General features: G+C 44.1%; 1 protein-coding gene across 1 annotated transcript in view; it reads right to left on the bottom strand.

Annotated features, from left to right (window-relative positions):
• LOC143817775 (cilia- and flagella-associated protein 337-like) overlaps positions 1-24,710 on the bottom strand; it is a 263,091-nt gene that overhangs the window by 166,572 nt on the left and 71,809 nt on the right. The window contains exons 10-11 of the mRNA XM_077299254.1: positions 17,543-17,589; positions 11,631-11,751 (exon numbers count right to left, since the gene is read on the bottom strand). Coding sequence (XP_077155369.1) covers positions 11,631-11,751; positions 17,543-17,589 — 168 coding nt within the window. The remainder of the gene's footprint in view (positions 1-11,630; positions 11,752-17,542; positions 17,590-24,710) is intronic.

The following is a 24,710-nucleotide window of genomic DNA, read 5'->3' on the forward strand; positions in this document are numbered from 1 at the left end:
AGAGGGAACCACGGGCACCACATATTTCCGCAACAAAGATCTATGAAAAACATTATGGATGGAAAAAGAGGCTGGAAGGGCCAAACGAAAAGACACTGGATTGATAATCTCAGAAATCCTATAAGGACCAATAAACCGAGGCTTGAACTTCGGGGAAGAAACCTTCATAGGAACATGACGAGAAGACAACCAGACCAAATCCCCAACCCGAAGCCGGGAACCCACACGCCGACGACGGTTGGCAAAACGCTGAGCCTCCTCCTGAGACAACACCAAATTGTCCACAACATGAGCCCAAATCTGCTGCAACCTGTCAACCACAGAGTCCACCCCAGGACAATCAGAAGACTCAACCTGCCCTGAAGAAAAACGAGGATGAAACCCAGAATTACAAAAGAATGGTGACACCAAGGTAGCAGAAATAGCCCGATTATTAAGGGCAAACTCGGCCAATGGCAAGAAAGCCACCCAATCATCCTGATCGGCAGACACAAAGCATCTCAAATAAGTTTCCAAAGTCTGGTTAGTTCGCTCGGTTTGGCCGCTTGTCTGAGGATGAAATGCGGAAGAAAAAGACAAATCAATGCCCAGCTTAGCACAAAAGGACCGCCAAAACCTAGAAACAAACTGGGAACCTCTATCGGCAACAATATTCTCCGGAATGCCATGCAAACGAACCACATGCTGAAAAAACAAGGGAACCAACTCAGAAGAGGAAGGCAACTTAGGCAAAGATACCAAATGAACCATCTTAGAAAACCGGTCACAGACCACCCAGATAACAGACATCCTCTGGGAAACAGGAAGATCCGAAATAAAATCCATAGAAATATGCGTCCAAGGCCTCTCAGGGACCGGCAAAGGCAAAAGCAACCCACTGGCGCGGGAGCAGCAAGGTTTGGCCCGCGCACAAGTCCCACAGGACTGCACAAAAGAACGCACATCCCGTGACAAAGAAGGCCACCAAAAGGACCTACTAACCAAATCTCTGGTACCAAAAATCCCAAGATGGCCAGCCAACACAGAACAGTGAACCTCAGAAATCACTTTATTAGTCCATCTGTCAGGAACAAACAGTTTCCCCGCTGGACAGCGATCAGGTTTATCAGCCTGAAACTCCTGAAGAGCCCGTCGCAAATCAGGGGAGATGGCAGAAAGAATCACCCCCTCCTTAAGAATACCAACCGGCTCAAGAATCCCAGGGGAATCAGGCAAGAAACTCCTAGAGAGGGCATCAGCCTTAACATTCTTAGAACCTGGAAGATACGAGACAACAAAATCAAAACGGGAGAAAAACAGGGACCATCGGGCCTGTCTAGGATTCAGCCGTTTGGCAGACTCGAGGTAAATCAGATTCTTATGATCGGTCAAGACCACAATATGGTGCTTGGCCCCCTCAAGCCAATGTCGCCACTCCTCAAATGCCCACTTCATAGCCAACAACTCACGATTGCCGACATCATAATTGCGTTCCGCAGGCGAAAACTTTCGAGAAAAGAAGGCACACGGTTTCATCAAGGAACCATCAGAATTCCTCTGAGACAAAACGGCCCCTGCCCCAATCTCAGAAGTGTCAACCTCAACCTGAAAAGGAAGAGAAACATCCGGCTGACGCAACACAGGGGCAGAAGTAAATCGGCGCTTAAGCTCCTGAAAGGCAGAAACGGCCTCAGAGGACCAATTAGCTACATCAGCGCCCTTCCTCGTCAAATCGGTCAGGGGTTTAACCACACTGGAGAAGTTGGCAATGAAACGGCGATAAAAATTAGCAAAGCCCAAAAATTTCTGAAGTCTCTTCACGGATGTGGGCTGGGTCCAATCATGAATGGCCTGAACCTTAGCCGGATCCATTTCTATAGATGATGGAGAAAAAATGAAGCCCAAAAAAGAAACCTTCTGTACTCCAAAGAGGCTCTTAGACCCCTTCACAAACAAGGCATTGTCACGAAGGACCTGAAATACCATCCTAACTTGTTTCACATGAGACTCCCAATCATCTGAAAAAATCAAAATATCATCCAAATATACAATCATGAATTTATCAAGATAATTCCGAAAAATATCATGCATGAAGGACTGAAACACAGATGGGGCATTAGAGAGTCCGAATGGCATCACAAGATACTCAAAATGGCCCTCGGGCGTATTAAACGCAGTTTTCCATTCGTCACCCTGCTTAATACGAACCAGATTATATGCCCCTCGAAGGTCAATCTTAGTAAACCAACTAGCCCCCTTAATTCTGGCAAACAAATCAGAAAGCAAAGGCAAAGCATATTGGAATTTGACCGTGATCTTATTCAAGAGGCGATAATCAATACAGGGTCTCAAGGAGCCATCCTTCTTGGCAACAAAAAAAACCCTGCTCCTAATGGAGAAGAAGATGGCCGAATATGCCCCTTCTCCAAAGACTCCCTTACATAGCTCCGCATGGCGGCATGTTCAGGCACAGATAGGTTGAAAAGTCGGCCCTTAGGAAACCTACAGCCTGGAATCAAATCATTATAAAAAAGAACAACTGAGTCTTAGCTAATTTATCAAAAATACAAAAATACCTTTATTGGAACCATATAAAACACCAGATACAGAACAATAAAATAATGGAATAAAATCAATAGCACAATCACAGTCCCTATGCGGTGGAAGGGAACTGGACTTGGGCTCATCGAAAACATCCTGGAAATCTGACAGAAACTCAGGAATTTCAGAAGAGGGGGAGGAGGAAATTGACATCAGAGGAACGTCATCGTGAACCCCCTGACAACCCCAACTAGTCACAGACATAGATTTCCAATCCAACACCGGATTATGTACCTGTAACCATGGAAACCCCAGCACAACAGCATCATGCAAATTATGTAACACCAGGAAGCGACAATCTTCCTGATGGGCTGGCGCCATGCACATGGTTAACTGTGTCCAAAACTGAGGTTTATTTTTAGCCAATGGTGTAGCATCAATCCCCCTCAAAGGGATAGGACTCCGCAAAGGCTGTAAGGAAAAACCACAACGTCTGGCAAATTCTAAGTCCATTAAATTTAAAGTGGCACCTGAATCCACAAATGCCATGACAGAGAATGACGATAATGAGCAGATCAGGGTCACAGATAACAGAAATTTAGGTTGTACAGTACTGATAGTAACGGAATTAGCGATTCTCTTGGCACGCTTAGGGCAATCAGAAATAACATGAGCAGAGTAAAACAGAGTAAAAGCACAACCTATTCTGACGTCTGAATCCTTGGCGTTCCGCTCTAGACACAATCCTATCACACTGCATAGGCTCAGGACTCCGCTCGGAAGACAACGCCATAGTGTGCACAACTCTGCGCTCACGCAAGCGCCGATCAATTTGAATGGCCAGAGACATAGAATCACTCAGACCTGCAGGCGTGGGGAACCCCACCATAACATCTTTAACAGATTCAGAAAGACACTTTCTGAAAATTGCCGCCAAAGCATCCTCATTCCACTTAGTAAGCACAGACCATTTTCTGAATTTCTGGCAATATGACTCTGCCGCTTCTTGACCCTGACACAGGGCCAAAAGTGTTTTCTCAGCATGCTCTACAGAGTTAGGTTCATCATACAATAACCCAAGCGCCTGAAAAAAAGGTGTCTACATTAAGCAAGGCCGGATTCCCAGATTCCAGGGAAAATGCCCAATCCTGCGGGTCACCGCGCAACAGAGAAATTACAATTTTTACCTGCTGGATGGGATCACCAGAGGAACGGGGCTTAAGAGCAAAAAACAGTTTACAGTTATTTTTAAAGCTCAAAAATTTGGACCTGTGTCATGGTTCTCAATAGCAAGAGACCGTAGTAAAGCATACAAAAGGACTAGCTCTTGGAAGATGGGAACTCGAGCTGACTGTGAGCTAAACCTACCGCACAACTAACAGTGGCCGGGTAGCGTGCCTACGTTTTATCCCTAGACGCCCAGCGCCAGCCGGAGGACTGACTGACCCTAGCAGAGGAAAATACAGACCTGGCTTACCTCTAGAGAAATTTTCCCCAAAAGGCAGACAGTAGCCCCCACATATATTGTCGGTGATTTTAGAGGAAAATGACACACGAAGTATGAAGATAGGTTTAGCAAATTGAGGTCCGCTTACTAGATAGTAGGAAGACAGAAAAGGGAACTTCACAGTCAGCTGAAAACCCTTTCAAAACACCATCCCGAAATTACTTTAAAACTCTAATATCAACTCATGACACCAGAGTGGCAATTTCAGCTCACAAGAGCTTCCAGCCTCAGAAATATACAAAAACAGAGAACTGGAACAAAAATGCAAAACAATCTTAGGACTACAAGTCCAACTTAGCTGATAGTAGTCTAGGAGCAGGAACATGCAACAGAAAGGCTTCTGGTAACATTGTTGGCCGGCATAGAAATGACTGAGGAGCAAGGCTAAATAGAAACTCCCACATCCTGATGGAAACAGGTGAACAGAGGAGATGAAGCACACAAGTTCAGTACCACCAGTAACCACCGGGGGAGCCCAGAAACCAAATTCACAACAGTACCCCCCCCTCAAGGAGGGGGCACCGAACCCTCACCAGAACCACCAGGGCGATCAGGATGAGCCCTATGAAAGGCACGGACCAAATCGGAGGCATGAACATCAGAGGCTGTCACCCAAGAATTATCCTCCTGACCGTAGCCCTTCCACTTGACCAAATACTGAAGTCTCCGTCTGGAAACACGGGAGTCCAAGATCTTCTCGACAACGTACTCCAACTCACCCTCAACCAACACCGGAGCAGGAGGCCCAACGGAAGGCACAACCGGTACCTCATACCTGCGCAACAATGACCGATGGAAGACATTATGAATAGAAAAAGATGCAGGGAGGTCCAAACGAAAAGACACAGGGTTAAGAATCTCCAATATCTTGTACGGGCCGATGAACCGAGGCTTAAACTTAGGAGAAGAAACCTTCATAGGGACAAAACGAGAAGACAACCACACCAAGTCCCCAACACAAAGACGAGGACCAGCACGACGACGGCGGTTGGCAAACTGCTGAGTCTTCTCCTGGGACAATTTCAAATTGTCCACCACATGCCCCCAAATCTGATGCAACCTCTCCACCACACCATCCACTCCAGGACAATCCGAAGACTCCACCTGACCGGAAGAGAAACGAGGATGAAACCCCGAATTACAGAAGAAAGGAGAAACCAAGGTGGCAGAACTAGCCCGGTTATTGAGGGCAAACTCCGCCAAGGGCAAAAAGGCAACCCAATCATCCTGATCCGCAGACACAAAACACCTCAAATAAGTCTCCAAGGTCTGATTAGTTCGCTCGGTCTGGCCATTAGTCTGAGGATGGAAAGCAGACGAAAAAGACAAATCAATGCCCATCCTAGCACAGAACGCTCGCCAAAATCTAGACACGAATTGGGTTCCCCTGTCAGAAACGATATTCTCCGGAATACCATGCAAGCGAACCACATTTTGAAAAAACAGAGGAACCAGTTCGGATGAGGAAGGCAATTTAGGCAAAGGGACCAAATGGACCATCTTAGAGAAACGGTCACACACCACCCAGATGACAGACATCTTCTGAGAAACAGGGAGATCAGAAATAAAATCCATGGAGATATGAGTCCAAGGCCTCTTCGGAATAGGCAAAGATAACAACAATCCACTAGCCCGAGAACAACAAGGCTTGGCCCGAGCACAAACATCACAAGACTGCACAAAACCTCGCACATCTCGTGACAGGGAAGGCCACCAGAAGGACCTAGCCACCAAATCCCTGGTACCAAAGATTCCAGGATGACCAGCTAACGCAGAAGAATGGACCTCCGAGATGACTCTACTGGTCCAATCATCCAGAACAAACAGTCTACCAGGCGGGCAACGATCAGGTCTATCCGCCTGAAACTCCTGCAAGACCCGTCGCAAGTCTGGGGAAACAGCAGATAATATCACTCCATCCTTAAGGATACCTGTAGGTTCAGAATTACCAGGGGAATCAGGCTCAAAACTCCTAGAAAGGGCATCCGCCCTCACATTCTTAGAACCCGGTAGGTAAGAAACCACAAAATTAAACCGAGAGAAAAATAACGACCAGCGCGCCTGTCTAGGATTCAGGCGCCTGGCAGACTCAAGATAAATCAAATTCTTGTGGTCGGTCAATACCACCACCTGATGTCTAGCCCCCTCAAGCCAATGACGCCACTCCTCAAAAGCCCACTTCATAGCCAAGAGCTCCCGATTACCAATATCATAATTTCGCTCAGCGGGCGAAAATTTATGAGAAAAGAACGCGCAAGGTCTCATCACGGAGCAGTCGGAACTTTTCTGCGACAAAACCGCCCCAGCTCCGATTTCTGAAGCGTCGACCTCAACCTGAAAAGGAAGAGTAACATCAGGCTGACGCAATACAGGGGCGGAAGAAAAGCGGCGCTTAAGCTCCCGAAAGGCCTCCACAGCAGCAGGGGACCAATCAGCAACATCAGCACCCTTCTTAGTCAAATCAGTCAACGGCTTAGCAACATCAGAAAAACCAGTTATAAATCGACGATAAAAAGCAAATCAGGGTCACAGATAGAATAAACTTAGACTGTAAAGTGCCAATTGAAACAGACTTATCAACCTTCTTAGTACGTTTAGAGCATGCTGTTTTAACATGAGTTGAATCACCACAATAGAAGCATAACCCATTTTTTCGCCTAAAATTCTGTCGTTCGCTTCTGGACAGAATTCTATCACATTGCATAATCTCTGGCGCCTTCTCAGTAGACACCGCCAAATGGTGCACAGGTTTGCGCTCCCGCAAACGCCGATCAATCTGAATAGCCATTGTCATGGACTCATTCAGACCTGTAGGCACAGGGAACCCCACCATAACATCTTTAATGGCATCAGAGAGACCCTCTCTGAAATTCGCCGCCAGGGCGCACTCATTCCACTGAGTAAGCACAGACCACTTACGAAATTTTTGGCAGTATATTTCAACCTCATCTTGCCCTTGAGACAGGGCCATCAAGGCTTTTTCAGCCTGAATCTCTAAATGAGGTTCCTCATAAAGCAACCCCAAAGCCAGGAAAAACGCATCCACATTGAGCAACGCAGGATCCCCTGGTGCCAAAGCAAATGCCCAATCCTGAGGGTCGCCCCGGAGCAAGGAAATTACAATCCTGACCTGCTGTGCAGGATCTCCAGCGGAGCGAGATCTCAGAGACAAAAATAATTTACAATTATGTTTGAAATTCTGGAAGCGAGATCTATCCCCGGAGAAAAATTCAGGTAAAGGAATTCTAGGTTCAGATATAGGAGCATGAATTACAAAATCCTGTAAACTTTGAACCTTCATAGCGAGATTATCCAAACCAATAGCTAAACTCTGAGGATCCATTTTAATCAGGTGAAATCAGAACCATTCAAGGATTAGAAGGAGAGAGAGACGAAGGCTGCAGTAAGCAGAGATGCAAGTGAATCAACTAATGAGCAAACTCAGAAAAAAAAAAAAAAAAAAAATTCTCTGCAGACTTCTATTCTCTCCTTTCTTCTGCCAATTATTTTAACTCTTGGCCGGCCAAACTGTCATGGTTCTCAATGGCAAGAGACCGTAGTAAAGCATACAAAAGGACTCGCTCTTGGAAGATGGGAACTCGAGCTGACTGTGAGCTAAACCTACCGCACAACTAACAGTGGCCGGGTAGCGTGCCTACGTTTTATCCCTAGACGCCCAGCGCCAGCCGGAGGACTGACTGACCCTAGCAGAGGAAAATACAGACCTGGCTTACCTCTAGAGAAATTTTCCCCAAAAGGCAGACAGTAGCCCCCACATATATTGTCGGTGATTTTAGAGGAAAATGACACACGAAGTATGAAGATAGGTTTAGCAAATTGAGGTCCGCTTACTAGATAGTAGGAAGACAGAAAAGGGAACTTCACAGTCAGCTGAAAACCCTTTCAAAACACCATCCCGAAATTACTTTAAAACTCTAATATCAACTCATGACACCAGAGTGGCAATTTCAGCTCACAAGAGCTTCCAGCCTCAGAAATATACAAAAACAGAGAACTGGAACAAAAATGCAAAACAATCTTAGGACTACAAGTCCAACTTAGCTGATAGTAGTCTAGGAGCAGGAACATGCAACAGAAAGGCTTCTGGTAACATTGTTGGCCGGCATAGAAATGACTGAGGAGCAAGGCTAAATAGAAACTCCCACATCCTGATGGAAACAGGTGAACAGAGGAGATGAAGCACACAAGTTCAGTACCACCAGTAACCACCGGGGGAGCCCAGAAACCAAATTCACAACAGACCTGTCCCCGAAGAACAGATCGGGGGTAGGAATTCTAGGCTCTAAAACAGGAGTCTGCACGATATAATCAGAAATACCCTGTACTCTAGCAGCAAGTTGATCCACCCGAGAAGCAAGTCCCTGAACATCCATGTCAACGCCTAACTCCTGAGCCACCCAGAAGTGAAGAGGGAAAAAAAAAACAACAGAGTACAGAAAAAAAATGGCTCAGCACTTTCTTTCCTTTCTTTTGAGATGCGGTTAACTCATTGTTGGCCAGTTGTACTGTTATGAACTGGTGGCCTAGGAGCAGCATGGACGAGCTCTGGAGTAGGTGGCCTCTATACTGACCGCAGACCCTGAACTTAACACATCAACTAGAAGTAGCCGTGGGATGTTCCTGTCACTCCCTAGACACCTCGTCACAGCCGGAGGACTAATTACACCTAAAGAAAGAAACAGGAATACTATCTTGCCTCAGAGAAAATTCCCAAAGGAAAGGCAGCCCCCCACAAATATTGACTGTGAGAGGAGAGGGAAATTACAAACGCAGACTGAAAACAGAATTTAGCAAAGGAGGCCACGCTACCTAGAAAGAAAAGACAGGAAAGAGTACTGTGCGGTCAGTATAAAAAATACTACAAAATCCACCACAGAGAATACAAAAATCTCCACACCTAACTAAAGGCATGGAGGGTAACTCTGTGACTCCAGAGCTTCCAACTTGGCTGAGTAAATCTTAACACAGACAAAGCTGGACAAGAAAAAACATAGCAATTCACAGAACTATTAAGTCCACCGCATGTGGACTGCAAAAACAGAGCCAGGACTTATCTTTGATGATTTGGACAATCCAGAAGGAGAAACCAAGCAGAGATGTGGATCCCTAGAAAACAATGGACAACTGGCACTCACTAAAGGAAGGAGCCAGACTAAATAGCCCCGTCCAAAGTGGAAGCAGCTGATGACTGTTGTGAAGGACAAACAGCAGCACTACCACTTATAACCACCGGAGGGAGCCTAAGAGCAGAACCCACAACAGAATTCACAACACAGGTAACACCAACACACAACACATTTCATACTCCAGTCCACCAGGGGGAGCTATGCTCCTATTTATTAGGGCACTCTTCACAATTAGGTAAAACTGGTGGTCTGGATAGGAAGTTAGTCAGAAGCTGGCTGGGCTTCACCCAATGAGCTGCTAGCTAAGCTCCGCTCAGTTAGTGGGTCCCTGACAGGGGTGGGATCCTGTCAGAGGCCTAGACCGAAGGCCACGGAGCTGCGCCTGCCCGACGTGCGGCAGTTCCCAAGAAAGAGACACTGAAGGAGAATTGTATTGTAGAGAGTGACAAGAAGTCATAGCAAAAGGAGAGGAAACCAGCAGGATTTCTGCCCTGCACAGGCTGCCTCCTTCTGAGGCGCAGGATCCGGTAGCCGGAACACCGAGGGAGCAACAGTCCTTTATGCCTTGCTCCAGAGACCGGCAGGACAGCTAATTCCACGTTACCTGCCCACCCTATACCCAGGAGGCACGGTGGCAACTTGTGGAGGCTGGGGCATGCTAGAGTCCCTGTAAAAAGCCTCAGGCCACCAGTCATACAGGTTTGTCCTATCCATCTAGGGGACAGAGAGAGACACAACATCTAGAACATCTACCACAGTTGTGAGGACCTTATGAGAAGCTCAGCAGTAAGGTACTACAACACCCAGGTGCTAGAGGAAGGCTACTGATTTCCACCTGGATAAGGGGACTCTGGATTTGCCTTCAGACCGGCCGGACTCTGCCAGCCCTGTGATCTGGTGCTCTGGACTGTGGATGCTGAAGCCTTCAGTAAAGGTAAAGAGACTGCAACCTTGTGTCCTCGTTCTTCACTGCGCCTTACACCATTTACCATCCACCATCTACAGTCTGGGAAGCCCTGGGGACACACTTCACCTGTGGGAAGGTATACCATCTAGCTGCCATAACATCACCCCAGCGGACCCCTAAGCAGCATCGGTCACAATGACCGAATACCACAGGTGGCGTCATGAACATATACCTTTAAAGACCTTTCCCCCCTTTTACAACGGACCTCCCGAGGGCCACGGACCGGGTCAGCCACCGTGACATCCCCCTTGAGAACCGAAGGACCCGGTACCGAGTACCCCACTGCCCTACGGGGACGATCCACATATACAATTACATAAAATAAAAGGATAAAATAAAAGAAACTTCCTACGCTGGCCACAGAGATGGCTCAGCTAACGAAGAGGAGCAATTCGATTGGAAATGTCCAGTGAACTGGAATCATGCATACTCGGATATGTATCTCTCTGCAGGATCCCAGATCATAATTTGCCTTGTCCATTTACCTGCACATAAGTTACACCCACACAACTCCCCTTCATGACTCACAACAGGGTTAGTTATGGGATGTTGCTTCAGTTTTTGAAAATGTATGATATTTCCAATGTCCAGGATGTTTCCGCTCTTGGGAATCACAGTCTAGTGAAGTTCTCTCATCATAGCACATCCTGTAGCAGAGCTAAGTACTCCTCCCTAAATCAAACTTCATGTCCATTTCCAACAAATAAGCAAGTCTTAATGACCTGTCCACACCAAGGGGTCTGGGCTCCAAAAGATGTTTTAATTATATTAGTCACTTCTCAGTTATATGTAATTTCCTCACTTTCCATATGTTAAACTGTGTAATTCTACTACTAAAAGAGGTTTCAAATGTCAGGTCTTTTTCCTACTGGAAATTCGGTGTGTGTGTGTGTGTGTGTGGGGGGGGGGGGGGGGGGGGGGGGGGGGGTGAATGCCCCTTCATTGGAGCTGTGTTATGAATCGTAATGTTTTCTATAGCATAGACCTTTTGTCTAATCTTTTTATGGAATATACACTGATGAAGATGTTTTTAACAATTTTGGAATAAACATTGATTTTTATCTACTCACGTGTGCTGGATCCCCAACTACCTTGGAATCTTCTGTACGGAGTGCCACAATACTGTATGGAGCACTGCGTGGAGGCCATCATATTTTGTGAGGGCTGTATCAAGGCCATTTTACTGTGTGTGGGGGACTATGAGGGCCATCAGCCTATGCTGGGGTCACTGTGTGGGTATCAAACTTTGTGGGGTGTGTACTACTTAATGGTCTCCATGAAATGGGTACCTTAGTGAGTGGAAAGGGGCTTCAATGGGGCAAAATTGCTTTGTAAAGGCTTCAAAGTTATGGGACATGCTCTTCTGTGACCCCGCTGAATTTTTTTTTTTTTTTTTTTAGGGGGGAAATTAGAACTTCTGTTATGAGGCCCCACAATTTCTATGTATGTTCTTTCCTTTAACCATACATAAAGATACTTTTGCACTTACCTGTGTCACCCAATCTCCATGCACCTGCCAGCGGATTAACTTTACATGAGGAGACAGGATAGCATTTTCAAGGACAATAGTTGGCATTATGTTATCTGGTCGAGGCATTTTTTTCCACATTCTAAAAGTAAAAAGTTTCATGGTTACATCACAAGACTATATAAGATATCATCTTCAAAAGCAATGAAGCTAGTGATAGCTGGACTATACAAGGATTCATTGACTGAACCAATCTTTATAGGAAACCAATGTAACAAGGGGAGTTACTTGTCACCCTAGTACTCAAACCCTTCCTAAGTTTTCCCTGCACAGTGATACAACACTTCATCCAGTTCTACAGGGAACCGTAGAATTGACCCAATGGTGCTTTGGTGCTGCACCCTGGACTGTGTGGGGCCTCTGTGCAGGCAAAAGAGAGAAGGTAACACTCAATTAGTGCTGCAGCTCCTTCATTCTAAAGATTGATAGAGATCCCAGAAATCAGCTTATCAAAGATCATGCTTGGAAAATGTCACTCATCAGGTTTCCTTGCTCAAAACAGCCTACACTGTATTCTAACTATAATCACTCTTTTTAAATGTATGTTTACTTCATCACTGCAGCACTTGGATAATTGAAAAATAGCCTTTATTCCTGAACAGCACTGTATGTCCAACCCCACAGTACATCACCTTTGGCACCAGCAGTGGATTCATGTGCGTGACCACAGTACGACTACAGTGAGGTGGTGAGGCAAGATGATGGCATCGCTTGATATGGGCCATATAAAATAACTAGTAGCAATTGGTAAGTGTGCAGTACATACTGTAAAGAGGCAGTGGTCACTGCTACAGTACTCCATGACTCCATGATGAAGCAATATGCGAAACATGCATCGGGATAATGGGCAGTGTGTGACACGTGGCTTATCAGGATGCTGCGTAGTGGCTATTTAACCTGAGTGTTTTTGATTTAATGTCCGGCCTGTTACTATATATTATTACAATATATTTACTGTTTGCTAAGTAGTGTTATTAAAGCTTTCTTCTCTGGTGCTGCTTCTGAATGAAATGTAGGTACCAATATTCCAACTTTGTGATTTAATATTTATTCTAATGTTAATAGGTGTCAACACTAGTTTGCTTGATCATACTGCCCTATGGATTATTAATGGATTTTTTTTTAAAGGGAACCTGTCAGCAGGTTGTGCATAGTAACCTACACACCGTGTCAGGTCAGCAGACTCAGCTCCATTATACTGAATATAATGATACCTTGGTTGATGAAATCCATCTTGTGGTTGTTCTTTCATTTTTATTTTCAGTTTGTTGTTAATGAGATTCTCGTGCCCTAAGATGGGGTTGGTGTATGTGGTGTTCTGATTATACATTCATAAAGCAGACTGCTGCCAGGCCACTGATCCCTCACTGACCTGCCCCCTAGTTTGCACAATAAATACCTAACATACTGAAGAAAGAGACAAAAAAACGCTTCTTACAGACATGACAGCATCCAGGTTCCTAGTTGAGACCTGTAGTTCTTCCACTAGATCAGGGGCCAGTTCCCCTTACTGTGACCTGGTCCCTCCACCTGACTCTGGTCTGCCTGGATGCGGGCCCCACGGGTGGCTTCTTCACTTCCTGTGCCCCTAGGACCCTTTCTTCTTCCTGGGTGCTTCTTTCCCTTCTCTCTCAATTTTCTACTGGGACGAGCTCCTACCAGCTCCAGTCCCCAGCTCCTGCTTCTCACGTCTGCTCTCTTCTCTTGCCTCTCACAGACTGCTCAACTTCTCCTTCCTGTCTCCCCTGACAACTCCTCACTCTCCACCCACACCTTCTACTTGATCCCTCCCTGGCCTGGGTAGGTCTGGTGTTGGGTGCAAGTGTTAGGCTATGTGCACACGTTCAGGTTTTTTCGTGTTTTTTTTGCGTTGTTTCACGATGAAAACGCTATAAAAACTCATTAAAAACGCATACGTTATGCATCCTATCATTTAGAATGCATTCTGCAATTTTTGTGCACATGATGCGTTTTTTTCCGCGAAAAAAACACATCGCGGTAAAAAAAGCAGCATGTTCATTCATTTTGCGTTTTTTTCTCGTTTTTCCCGCTATTCTATGCATTGGGAAAAAACGCTAAAAAACGCATCAAAAACGCGAAAAAAACGCATGCGGATTTCTGGCAGAAATGTCCAGTTTTTGTCAGGAAAATTTCTGCCAGAAATCCTGACGTGTGCACATACCCTGAGGGTTCTGTACAGTGTTCCCTCCTTACCAGAGAGGTGGGGTACCACACCTCTGGCTGAGATGCAGTACCTCTGTGGCGACTGTATCTTCAGGGGCGCCACAAATATCTAATCAGAGCACCACATACACAAACCCTGCCTTAGGGCACGAGCATATCATTAACTACAAACTGAAAGTAAAGATTAACCCCTTCATGCCGCAGCCCTTTTTCATTTTTGCGTTTTCGTTTTTCGCTCCCCTCTTTCCCAGAACCTTAACTTTTTTATTTTTCCATCAATATGATCATGTGAGGGCTTATTTTTTGCGGGACAAGTTGTACTTTTGAACGACACCATTGGTTTTACCATGTCTTGTACTAGAAAACGGGAAAAAAATTCCAAGTGTGGTGAAATTGCAAAAAAAGTGCAATCCCACATTTGTTTTTTGTTTGGCTTTTTTGCTAGGTTCACTAAATGCTAAAACTGACCTGCCATTGTGATTCTCTAGGTCATTACGAGTTCATAGCCACCTACCATGTCTAGGTTATTTTTTATCTAAGTGGTGAAAACAAAATTCAAAACTTTGCTAAAAAAAAACAATTGCGCCATTTTCTGATACCCGTAGCGTCTCCATTTTTCGTGATCTGGGGTCAGGTGAGGGCTTATTTTTTGCGATCCAAGCTGATGTTTTTATTGATACCACTTTTGTGCAAATATGTTCTTTTGATCGCCCGTTATTGCATTTTAATGCAAATCGCGGCGACCAAAAAAGTAATTCTGGCGTTTCTAATTTTTTTCTTGCTACACTGTTTAGCGATCAGGTTAATGCTTGTTTTTATTGATAGATCGGGCGATTCTGAACGCGGTGATACCAAATATGTGTATATTTGATTTTATTTTTATTGTTTTATTTTGGATGGGGCGAAAGGGGGGTGATTTAAACTTTTATATTTAAAAAAAAAAAAATTAATATTTTTTAAAACATTTTTTTTAACTTTTGCCATGCTTCAATAGCCTCCATGGTAGGCTAAAAGCTGGCACAACTCGATCGGCTCAGCTACATAGCAGCGATCATCAGATCGCTGCTATGAAACTGAATTGCAGGCTTGTTTGAGCGCTGACCACAGGGTGGCGCTCACAGCAGGCCGGCATCAGTAACCATAGAGGTCTCAAGGACCTCTATGGTTACTATCCTGACGCATCGCCGACCCCCGATCATGTGACGGGGGTTGGCGATGCGCTCACTTCCGGCCGCGTAGCCGGAAGCGGTAGTTAAATGCCGCTGTCGGCGTTTGACAGCACTAGTACGGGGCATGTTGTGAAGGGGTTAAAGAACAACCAGAAGACTGATTTCATCAACCAAGGTATCATTTTAATCAGTATAACGGCGCCGATCTGACACTGTGTGTAGGTTACTGTGCACAATCCTGCTGACAGGTTCCATTTAAGAATGGGATAGGAGTTATATACGAGGAACGTTACGTGTCACCCAGGATCTGTCTGGAGATATACTGAACCCGCAGGAGAGCGTTGTAATCACAGCCACAGCTGTGGTCATCGCAAAATAGGTTGAAAACAGACCAGAGCCAGAGACCTGAGTAGAGCCGACGCAGCACTCGTGAGTAGGGTTGAGCGACTTTTGCTTTTTTAGGATCGAGTTGGGTTTTGTGAAACCCGACCTTCTCGAAAGTCGGATCGCGTGAAATCGGCCGATTCTACTGTAAAGTCGGGTTCCGGACCGGAACACGAAACCCAATGCAAGTCAATGTGGATTATTTTTTACATTTACTTAATCTCTCTCTCTCTCTCCCCTCCGTGCAAAGCATATGTTGTGTTTGACTGCGGAAATCACTGCAGCCCAAACGGTAATATGGCTCTATGACGCCGCAGAAACTAGGCCGGAACCTATGTCATCACGCTGCCCACACTCCTTAATTGGCTGAAAAAATGGCGGGGAAGGCGTCATACAAAACGCGACTTTGGCGCCAAGATCGCCGACCACGTGGCCGATCCCACGCTGGAGTCAGGTCGGGTTTCACGAAACCCGACTTTGCCAAAAGTCGGCGACTTTTGAAAATGAACGATCCGTTTCACTCAACCCTACTCGTGAGTCCTACAAAAGTGCAGGTGCCAGAGACTTGGGTAAAGCCGTTACCACACCCAAGATTCATACAGTGGTGCAGGCGCACACAACGCCAAACTGTATACAGACATGTCTGGCTGCAATCCGGATTATAAAGGTTTGAGGGGGTTTTTGGCAAATCAAGACTTTGTTGTTTAACTTTCCTGGGTCACTGCCTCGCTACCTTACTGGTGGGAAAGCCACTGCATTATAGCAGCCAGAAGCACAACAGATAAAGAACACATCCCCACCAAAGCCTAGGTTTCTCAGTGTGTGAGATATAATGATATGGCTCTAATCTCCTGGTCTAACCTCTTGCATAATTAGAAAGTGTTGGAAGAATAGAGCACAGATGGGTCACACCTTTCAGATAAGGTCCCCGTGAGAGGAGGGGCAGCACAACTGAATTTAGACAAGTCACAATTTTGCCTGTTGTACTCAAAGCAACTTTTGAGCAAAACAGACATAAGCCTGATTACTGACACAGCTAAAAGGCAGTGTGGTGGGAAAGGGTAGCACAGCAGAGCTGACAATGCTATTAGAAGAGCGCAGATAGAAGGGATTGTATTGTGACACAGCTAAACTCAGCTGTGCTGCCCCTACCCCCTCCTTCATGGACCTTATCCGAAAGGTGTGAGTCATATGTGCTCTAGTCTCCCAGCACTTCCTAATACTGCAGGAGGTGAGACCAGGAGATCAATGCATGTTCTTATGTTCTTTTTATGCTGTGTTGCTGTTTGATTATGATTTTGCAACTTACACAGGGAGAAGAAGTACATCACCCCCAGCAAAAAATGTCTTTCAACATCCACTTGGACATAACAATAGTTTACTTTTTTAGGTGCCAAATACTTTGATTGCTAATAACAGCAATAGAGAGGGGAAGCTTAAAAAATGTCTTAAAGAAATGGTTCTTTAGGTACAACATTGATTTCTAATATTCCTTGTTCAAAACAGCCGATACAGAGGTTTTTGAAATGTATGTTTAGTTTACCACCACAGCCCTTGGATTCTTGGAAAACAGAATTTTGTTCCTGTCCACAATTATTTGTCCATACCCTTGGAGATTATGGGTTGACCACAACCATCTTCAGAGCCCTTTGCAGTGTAGTTAATCTTGTCCTCTCATTTTAATTGATGCCACATCTAACAATAAATCTTGTGCCTGCTTGTCCACTTAAACTTTGTGCATGCACATAGTCGAGTTCAATCACTGCCTCAAATAGGACAGCGTCAATGTGTGTGCACTACTGTAGACTTTTGGCGAGTTAGATCTGAGGACAGGCCCCCATGGGTCCCTATGTTTGAGGTTTACATAAATCCTATACAGGAATAAAGAGATTATGTTTACAGGTATTTCAGGCCGCGCTGATGAATTAAATATACATTTAGAAAGGTGATGATGACAGTAGGAATGTTCTAGCGGAGACCATTAAGAACACAGAAATTTACATGATGGCATATCCTGAGATAATTACCTTCAGTGTATGTGAAAATAAAGCAAAGTTGATTACAATAAATATATTACAACAGTGTATTATGTAGTTATTATGTCAGATTATTTTGCTTTATTACACATTATTTTACCTTAGTGTTTCTCCAATTGAAGTAAAGAGCAGAATATTCACACATCCCTGTAATAAAGAATAGGAGAAAGTGAATGATGCTATAATGATATAATATCTGCACTTTTAATTCTATTAGTTGGTATATTACCCTATGAATTTGATTATTGTCATTGTAAATAATAACTAATGGTCTAATCACCATACGTTACAACAATAAATTGCAGAGCAAAAACAACAATATTGAAATTGCAACATCAAGAAGGAGAATTTGTGAAATTATGGAAATCACAGGATGGATAGACATGTTAATGTTAAGCAAATGATGAAAAAACGGAAACAGAATTTTCAAAACATCTCAATTTATTCAGTATCGAGAATCAGTTCCATATGCAGAAATCCCTGAACTTACAGCCTTGGCTGCTATTAATGAGGTTTTAAATGTCTGTCCAAGGAATGTTCTGCTGAATGCATTTGGTCACAAAAATCATCAAGATCCACTGCTGGCGGCTTCTTTTGTAATTGCTGATCAATTATGTCCCATATGTACTCGGTGGGAGGCAAGTCCAGAGATGCTGCAGGGCATGGTAATACGTTAAGGCCATATAAGATGCTCACAGAGCAACATGTGGTGTGGTATGGCATTGTCATGTTGAAAATCAGCTCCTGGGACACTTTTGACAAATGGCCTTACCACTAGCTCCACAATTGATCTATTCTGGACAGCAAGTGAAATTCGAGATCACATACAAAGCCAAAGATATCAAACTGACTACACAAACCATCAGAAGTTTGAATGACATTGGGTTATGATCTAGACGTGCTGCTACAAGTGTTCCATTGACCTCACGCCACCGCTCTCAAAGGCTATCATGGAGCAGACCAAAGAAGATGGATTGGATTTGGAGCAATGGAGGCTGGAATGGAGGTCTATGCTCTTGAACGATGAATCCCACTTTTATCTTTGACGCAGTGATAGCTGGAGATTGGTCTGGAGACCACATGGGCAAAGCCATGAAGAGGTCTTCACAAGAGAACATCTCACTGATTCTACTCCCAGGATTATGGTGAGGTGTGGCATAATGTTTGGTAGCATTACAGAACATTCCTCAGACAAACATTAATAACCCCACTGATAGCAGCCAACATGTATAAGTATGGGGATCACTGCACGTGAAGCTTATACTCAATACTGAATAAGTTTAAATGCTTTTGACAATTTTGTTTCCATTTTTCATCATTTGCATTTCATTACCATGTCTATCCATTTTCTGATTTCCATAATTCCATGATTTTTCATTCTTGGCGTTGCAATTTCAATGTTGAGGAGTGTTCGGATATTTGCAATGATCTTAGTTTTCTTACTACAAACCTCTGCTCAGTTATGTAAGGCCTGTTGTGCACAATTTGTACAGAGTCATAAAAGGGCAGTTATGGGGCATGGGGCATCTGCTATACCTCTGTATGCCTCCGATGTCACATGAAATGTATTATCTGGCTGAAAATAAAAAGTGTAATATCCTGTGAGACAGCCAGACTTAATTATGCGATAACTTTACAGGGTGGGCCATTTATATGGATACACCTAAATAAAATGGGAATGGTTTGTGATATCAACTTCCTGTTTGTGGCACACTGACGAGGGGCAGTACCCCGAAACACAGTGTCTGCAAATTGAGATTCTGGTTTGGCTTTTATCCTAAGTCATGTGACAAGGCTCGTTAAAGGGTCGACATTAACTGTTAGGATTGCTACTTCCAATAGGTGGCACTAGAGTTCTAGTCCTCTTGCTCTCTGAAGAGACAATTTGCATATTTCCCAGAGGAGCATTGCGGCTTTAAGTCTCCTCATCTCGGCATGCTTAATATGTCACTCTCCACAAGGAGAAACGATACTTCTTGGATAAGTGGTCATAAACTTTTAAATAACTCATGAAAGAATAAAGTTACATTAACCCCTTCACCCCCAAGGGTGGTTTGCACGTTAATGACCGGGCCAATTTTTACAATTCTGACCACTGTCCCTTTATGAGGTTATAACTCTGGAACGCTTCAACGGATCTTGGCGATTCTGACATTGTTTTCTCGTGACATATTGTACTTCATGATAGTGGTAAAATTTCTTTATTACCTGCGTTTATTTGCAAAAAAAATGGAAATTTGGCGAAAATTTTGAAAATTTTGCAATTTTCCAACTTTGAATTTTTATGCCCTTAAATCACAGAGATATGTTGCACAAAATACTTAATAAGTAACATTTCCCACGTGTCTACTTTACATCAGCACAATTTTGGAACCAAAATTTTTTTTTGTTAGGGAGTTATAAGGGTTAAAAGTTGACCAGCAATTTCTCATTTTTACAACACCATTTTTTAGGGACCACATCTCATTTGAAGTCATTTTGAGGGGTCTATATGATAGAAAATACCCAAGTGTGACACCATTCTAAAAACTGCACCCCTCAAGGTGCTCAAAACCACATTCAAGAAGTTTATTAACCCTTCTGGTGCTTCACAGGAATTTTTGGAATGTTTAAATAAAAATGAACATTTAACTTTTTTTCACAAAAAATTTACTTCAGCTCCAATTTGTTTTATTTTACCAAGGGTAACAGGAGAAAATGGACCCCAAAAGTTGTTGTACAATTTGTCCTGAGTACGCCGATACCCCATATGTGGGGGTAAACCACTGTTTGGGCGCACAAGTGACACCATTTTGGAAAGTAGACCCCCTAAGGAACTTATCTAGAGGTGTGGTGAGCACTTTGACCCACCAAGTGCTTCACAGAAGTTTATAATGCAGAACCGTAAAAATAAAAAATCATATTTTTTCACAAAAATAATTTTTCGCCCCCAATTTTTTATTTTTCCAAGGGTAAGAGAAGAAATTGGACCCCAAAAGTTGTTGTACAATTTGTCCTGAGTACGCTGATACCCCATATGTGGGGATAAACCACTGTTTGGGCGCATGGGAGACCTCGGAAGGGAAGGAGCGCCGTTTGACTTTTCAATGCAAAATTGACAGGAATTGAGATGGGACGTCATGTTGCGTTTGTAGAGCCCCTGATGTGCGTAAACATTGAAACCCCCCACAAGTGACACCATTTTGGAAAGTAGACCCCCTAAGGAACTTATCTAGAGGTGTGGTGAGCACTTTGACCCACCAAGTGCTTCACAGAAGTTTATAATGCAGAACCGTAAAAATAAAAAATCATATTTTTTCACAAAAATTATTTTTCGCCCCCATTTTTTATTTTTCCAAGGGTAAGAGAAGAAATTGGACCCCAAAAGTTGTTGTACAATTTGTCCTGAGTACGCTGATACCCCATATGTGGGGATAAACCACTGTTTGGGTGCATGGGAGACCTCGGAAGGGAAGGAGCGCCGTTTGACTTTTCAATGCAAAATTGACAGGAATTGAGATGGGACGTCATGTTGCGTTTGTAGAGCCCCTGATGTGCCTAAACATTGAAACCCCCCACAAGTGACACCATTTTGGAAAGTAGACCCCCTAAGGAACTTATCTAGAGGTGTGGTGAGCACTTTGACCCACCAAGTGCTTCACAGAAGTTTATAATGCAGAACCGTAAAAATAAAAAATCATATTTTTTCACAAAAATTATTTTTCGCCCCCAATTTTTTATTTTTCCAAGGGTAAGAGAAGAAATTGGGCCCCAAAAGTTGTTGTACAATTTGTCCTGAGTACGCTGATACCCCATATGTGGGGATAAACCACTGTTTGGGCGCATGGGAGACCTCGGAAGGGAAGGAGCGCCGTTTGACTTTTCAATGCAAAATTGACAGGAATTGAGATGGGACGTCATGTTGCGTTTGTAGAGCCCCTGATGTGCGTAAACATTGAAACCCCCCACAAGTGACACCATTTTGGAAAGTAGACCCCCTAAGGAACTTATCTAGAGGTGTGGTGAGCACTTTGACCCACCAAGTGCTTCACAGAAGTTTATAATGCAGAACCGTAAAAATAAAAAATCATATTTTTTCACAAAAATTATCTTTTCACCCCCAATTTTATATTTTCCCAAGGGTAAGAGAAGAAATTGGACCCCAAAAGTTGTTGTACAATTTGTCCTGAGTACGCTGATACCCCATATGTGGGGGTAAACCACTGTTTGGGCGCATGGGAGAGCTCGGAAGGGAAGTAGCACCGTTTGACTTTTCAATGCAAAATTGACAGGAATTGAGATGGGACGCCATGTTGCGTATGGAGAGCCACTGATGCGCCTAAACATTGAAACCCCCCACAAGTGACACCATGTTGGAAAGTAGACCCCCTAAGGAACTTATCTAGATGTGTGGTGAGTGCTTTGACCCACCAAGGGCTTCACAGAAGTTAATAATGCAGAGCCGTAAAAATAAAACAAAAATTTTTTCCCACAAAAATTATTTTTCAGCCCCCAGTTTTGTATTTTCCCGAGGGTAACAGGAGAAATTGGACCCCAAACTTTGTTGTCCAATTTGTCCTGAGTGCGCTGATACCCCATATGTGGGGGGAACCACCGTTTGGATGCATGGGAGGGCTCGGAAGGGAAGGAGCGCCATTTGGAATGCAGACTTAGATGGAATGGTCTGCAGGCGTCACATTGCGTTTGCAGAGCCCCTAATGTACCTAAACAGTAGAAACCCCCCACAAGTGACACCATGTTGGAAAGTAGACCCCCTAAGGAACTTATCTAGATGTGTGGTGAGTGCTTTGACCCACCAAGGGCTTCACAGAAGTTAATAATGCAGAGCCATAAAAATAAAACAAACATTTTTTCCCACAAAAATTATTTTTCAGCCCCCAGTTTTGTATTTTCCCGAGGGTAACAGGAGAAATTGGACCCCAAACTTTGTTGTCCAATTTGTCCTGAGTGCGCTGATACCCCATATGTGGGGGGAACCACCGTTTGGATGCATGGGAGGGCTCGGAAGGGAAGGAGCGCCATTTGGAATGCAGACTTAGATGGAATGGTCTGCAGGCGTCACATTGCGTTTGCAGAGCCCCTAATGTACCTAAACAGTAGAAACCCCCCACAAGTGACACCATGTTGGAAAGTAGACCCCCTAAGGAACTTATCTAGATGTGTGGTGAGTGCTTTGACCCACCAAGGGCTTCACAGAAGTTAATAATGCAGAGCCGTAAAAATAAAACAAAAATTTTTTCCCACAAAAATTATTTTTCAGCCCCTAATGTACCTAAACAGTAGAAGCCCCGCACAAGTGACCCCATTTTGGAAACTAGACCCCCCAAGGAACTTCTAGATGTGTTGTAAGAACTTTGAACCCCCAAGTGTTTCACTACAGTTTATAACGCAGAGCCGTAAAAATAAAAAATCCTTTTTTTTCCCACAAAAATTATTTTTTAGCCCCCAGTTTTGTATTTTCCCAGGGGTAACAGGAGAAATTGGACCCCAAAGATTGTTGTCCTATTTGTCCTGAGTACGCTGATACCCCATATGTTGGGGTAAACCCCTGTTTGGGCACACGGGAGAGCTCGGAAGGGAAGGAGCACTGTTTTACTTTTTCAACGCAGAATTGGCTGGAATTGAGATCGGACGCCATGTCGCGTTTGGAGAGCCCCTGATGTGCCGAAACAGTGGAAACCCCCCAATTATAACTGAAACCCTAATCCAAGCACACCCCTAACCCTAATCCCAACAGTAACCCTAACCACACCTCTAACCCTGACACACCCCTAACCCTACGCCCAACCCTATTCCCAACCGTAAATGTAATCTAAACCCTAACCGTAACTTTAGCCCCAACCCTAACCCTAACTTTAGCCCCAACCCTAACTGTAGCCTTAACCCTAGCCCCAACCCTAGCCCTAACCCTAACCCTAATGGGAAAATGGAAATAAATACATTTTTTTTATTTTTCCCTAACTAAGGGGGTAATGAAGGGGGGTTTGATTTACTTTTATAGCGAGTTTTTTAGCGGATTTTTATGATTGGCAGCCGTCACACACTGAAAGACGCTTTTTATTGCAAAAAATATTTTTTGCGTTACCACATTTTGAGAGCTATAAATTTTCCATATTTTGGTCCACAGAGTCATGTGAGGTCTTGTTTTTTGTGGGACGAGTTGACGTTTTTATTGGTAACTTTTTGGGCACGTCACATTTTTTGATCGCTTTTTATTCCGATTTTTGTGAGGCAGAATGACCAAAAACCAGCTATTCATGAATTTCTTTTGGGAGAGGCATTTATACTGTTCCGCGTTTGGTAAAATTGATAAAGCAGTTTTATTCTTCGGGTCAGTACGATTACAGCGATACCTCATTTATATTATTTTTTTATGTTTTGGCGCTTTTATACGATAAAAACTATTTTATGGAAAAAATAATTATTTTTGCATCGCTTTATTCTCAGGACTATAACTTTTTTATTTTTTTGCTGATCATGCTGTATGGCAGCTCGTTATTTGCGGGACAAGATGACGCTTTCAGCGGTACCATGGTTATTTATATCTGTCTTTTTGATCGCGTGTTATTCCACTTTTTGTTCGGCGGTATGATAATAAAGCGTTGTTTTTTGCCTCGTTTTTTGTTTTTTTTTCTTACGGTGTTTACTGAAGGGGTTAACTAGTGGGCCAGTTTTATAGGTCGGGTCGTTACGGATGCGGCGATACTAAATATGTGTACTTTTATTGTTTTTTTTTTTTTATTTAGATAAAGAAATGTATTTATGGGAATATTTTATTTTTTTTTTCATTATTTTGGAATATTTTTTTTTATTTTTTTTTTTACACATTTGGAAATTTTTTTTTTTACTTTTTTACTTTGCCCCAGGGGGGGACAATACAGATCGGTGATCTGCCAGTTTGCATAGCACTCTGACAGATCACCGATCTGAGAGAAGTGCAGGCTGCTTCACAGTGCCTGCTCTGAGCAGGCTTCTGTGAAGCCACCTCCCTCCCTGCAGGACCCGGATTCGCGGCCATCTTGGATCCGGGTCTGGAGCAGGCAGGGAGGGAGGTAAGACCCTCGCAGCAACGCGATCACATCGCGTTGCTGCGGGGGGCTCAGGGAAGCCCGCAGGGAGCCCCCTCCCTGCGCGATGCTTCCCTGCACCGCCGGCACATCGCGATCATGTTTGATCGCGGTGTGCCGGGGGTTAATGTGCCGGGAGCGGTCCGTGACCGCTCCTGGCACATAGTGCCGGATGTCAGCTGCGATAGGCAGCTGACACCC

The sequence above is a fragment of the Ranitomeya variabilis genome, chromosome 3 (genome assembly GCF_051348905.1).
Source record: "Ranitomeya variabilis isolate aRanVar5 chromosome 3, aRanVar5.hap1, whole genome shotgun sequence".
NCBI classification, from domain to species: Eukaryota; Metazoa; Chordata; class Amphibia; order Anura; family Dendrobatidae; genus Ranitomeya; species Ranitomeya variabilis.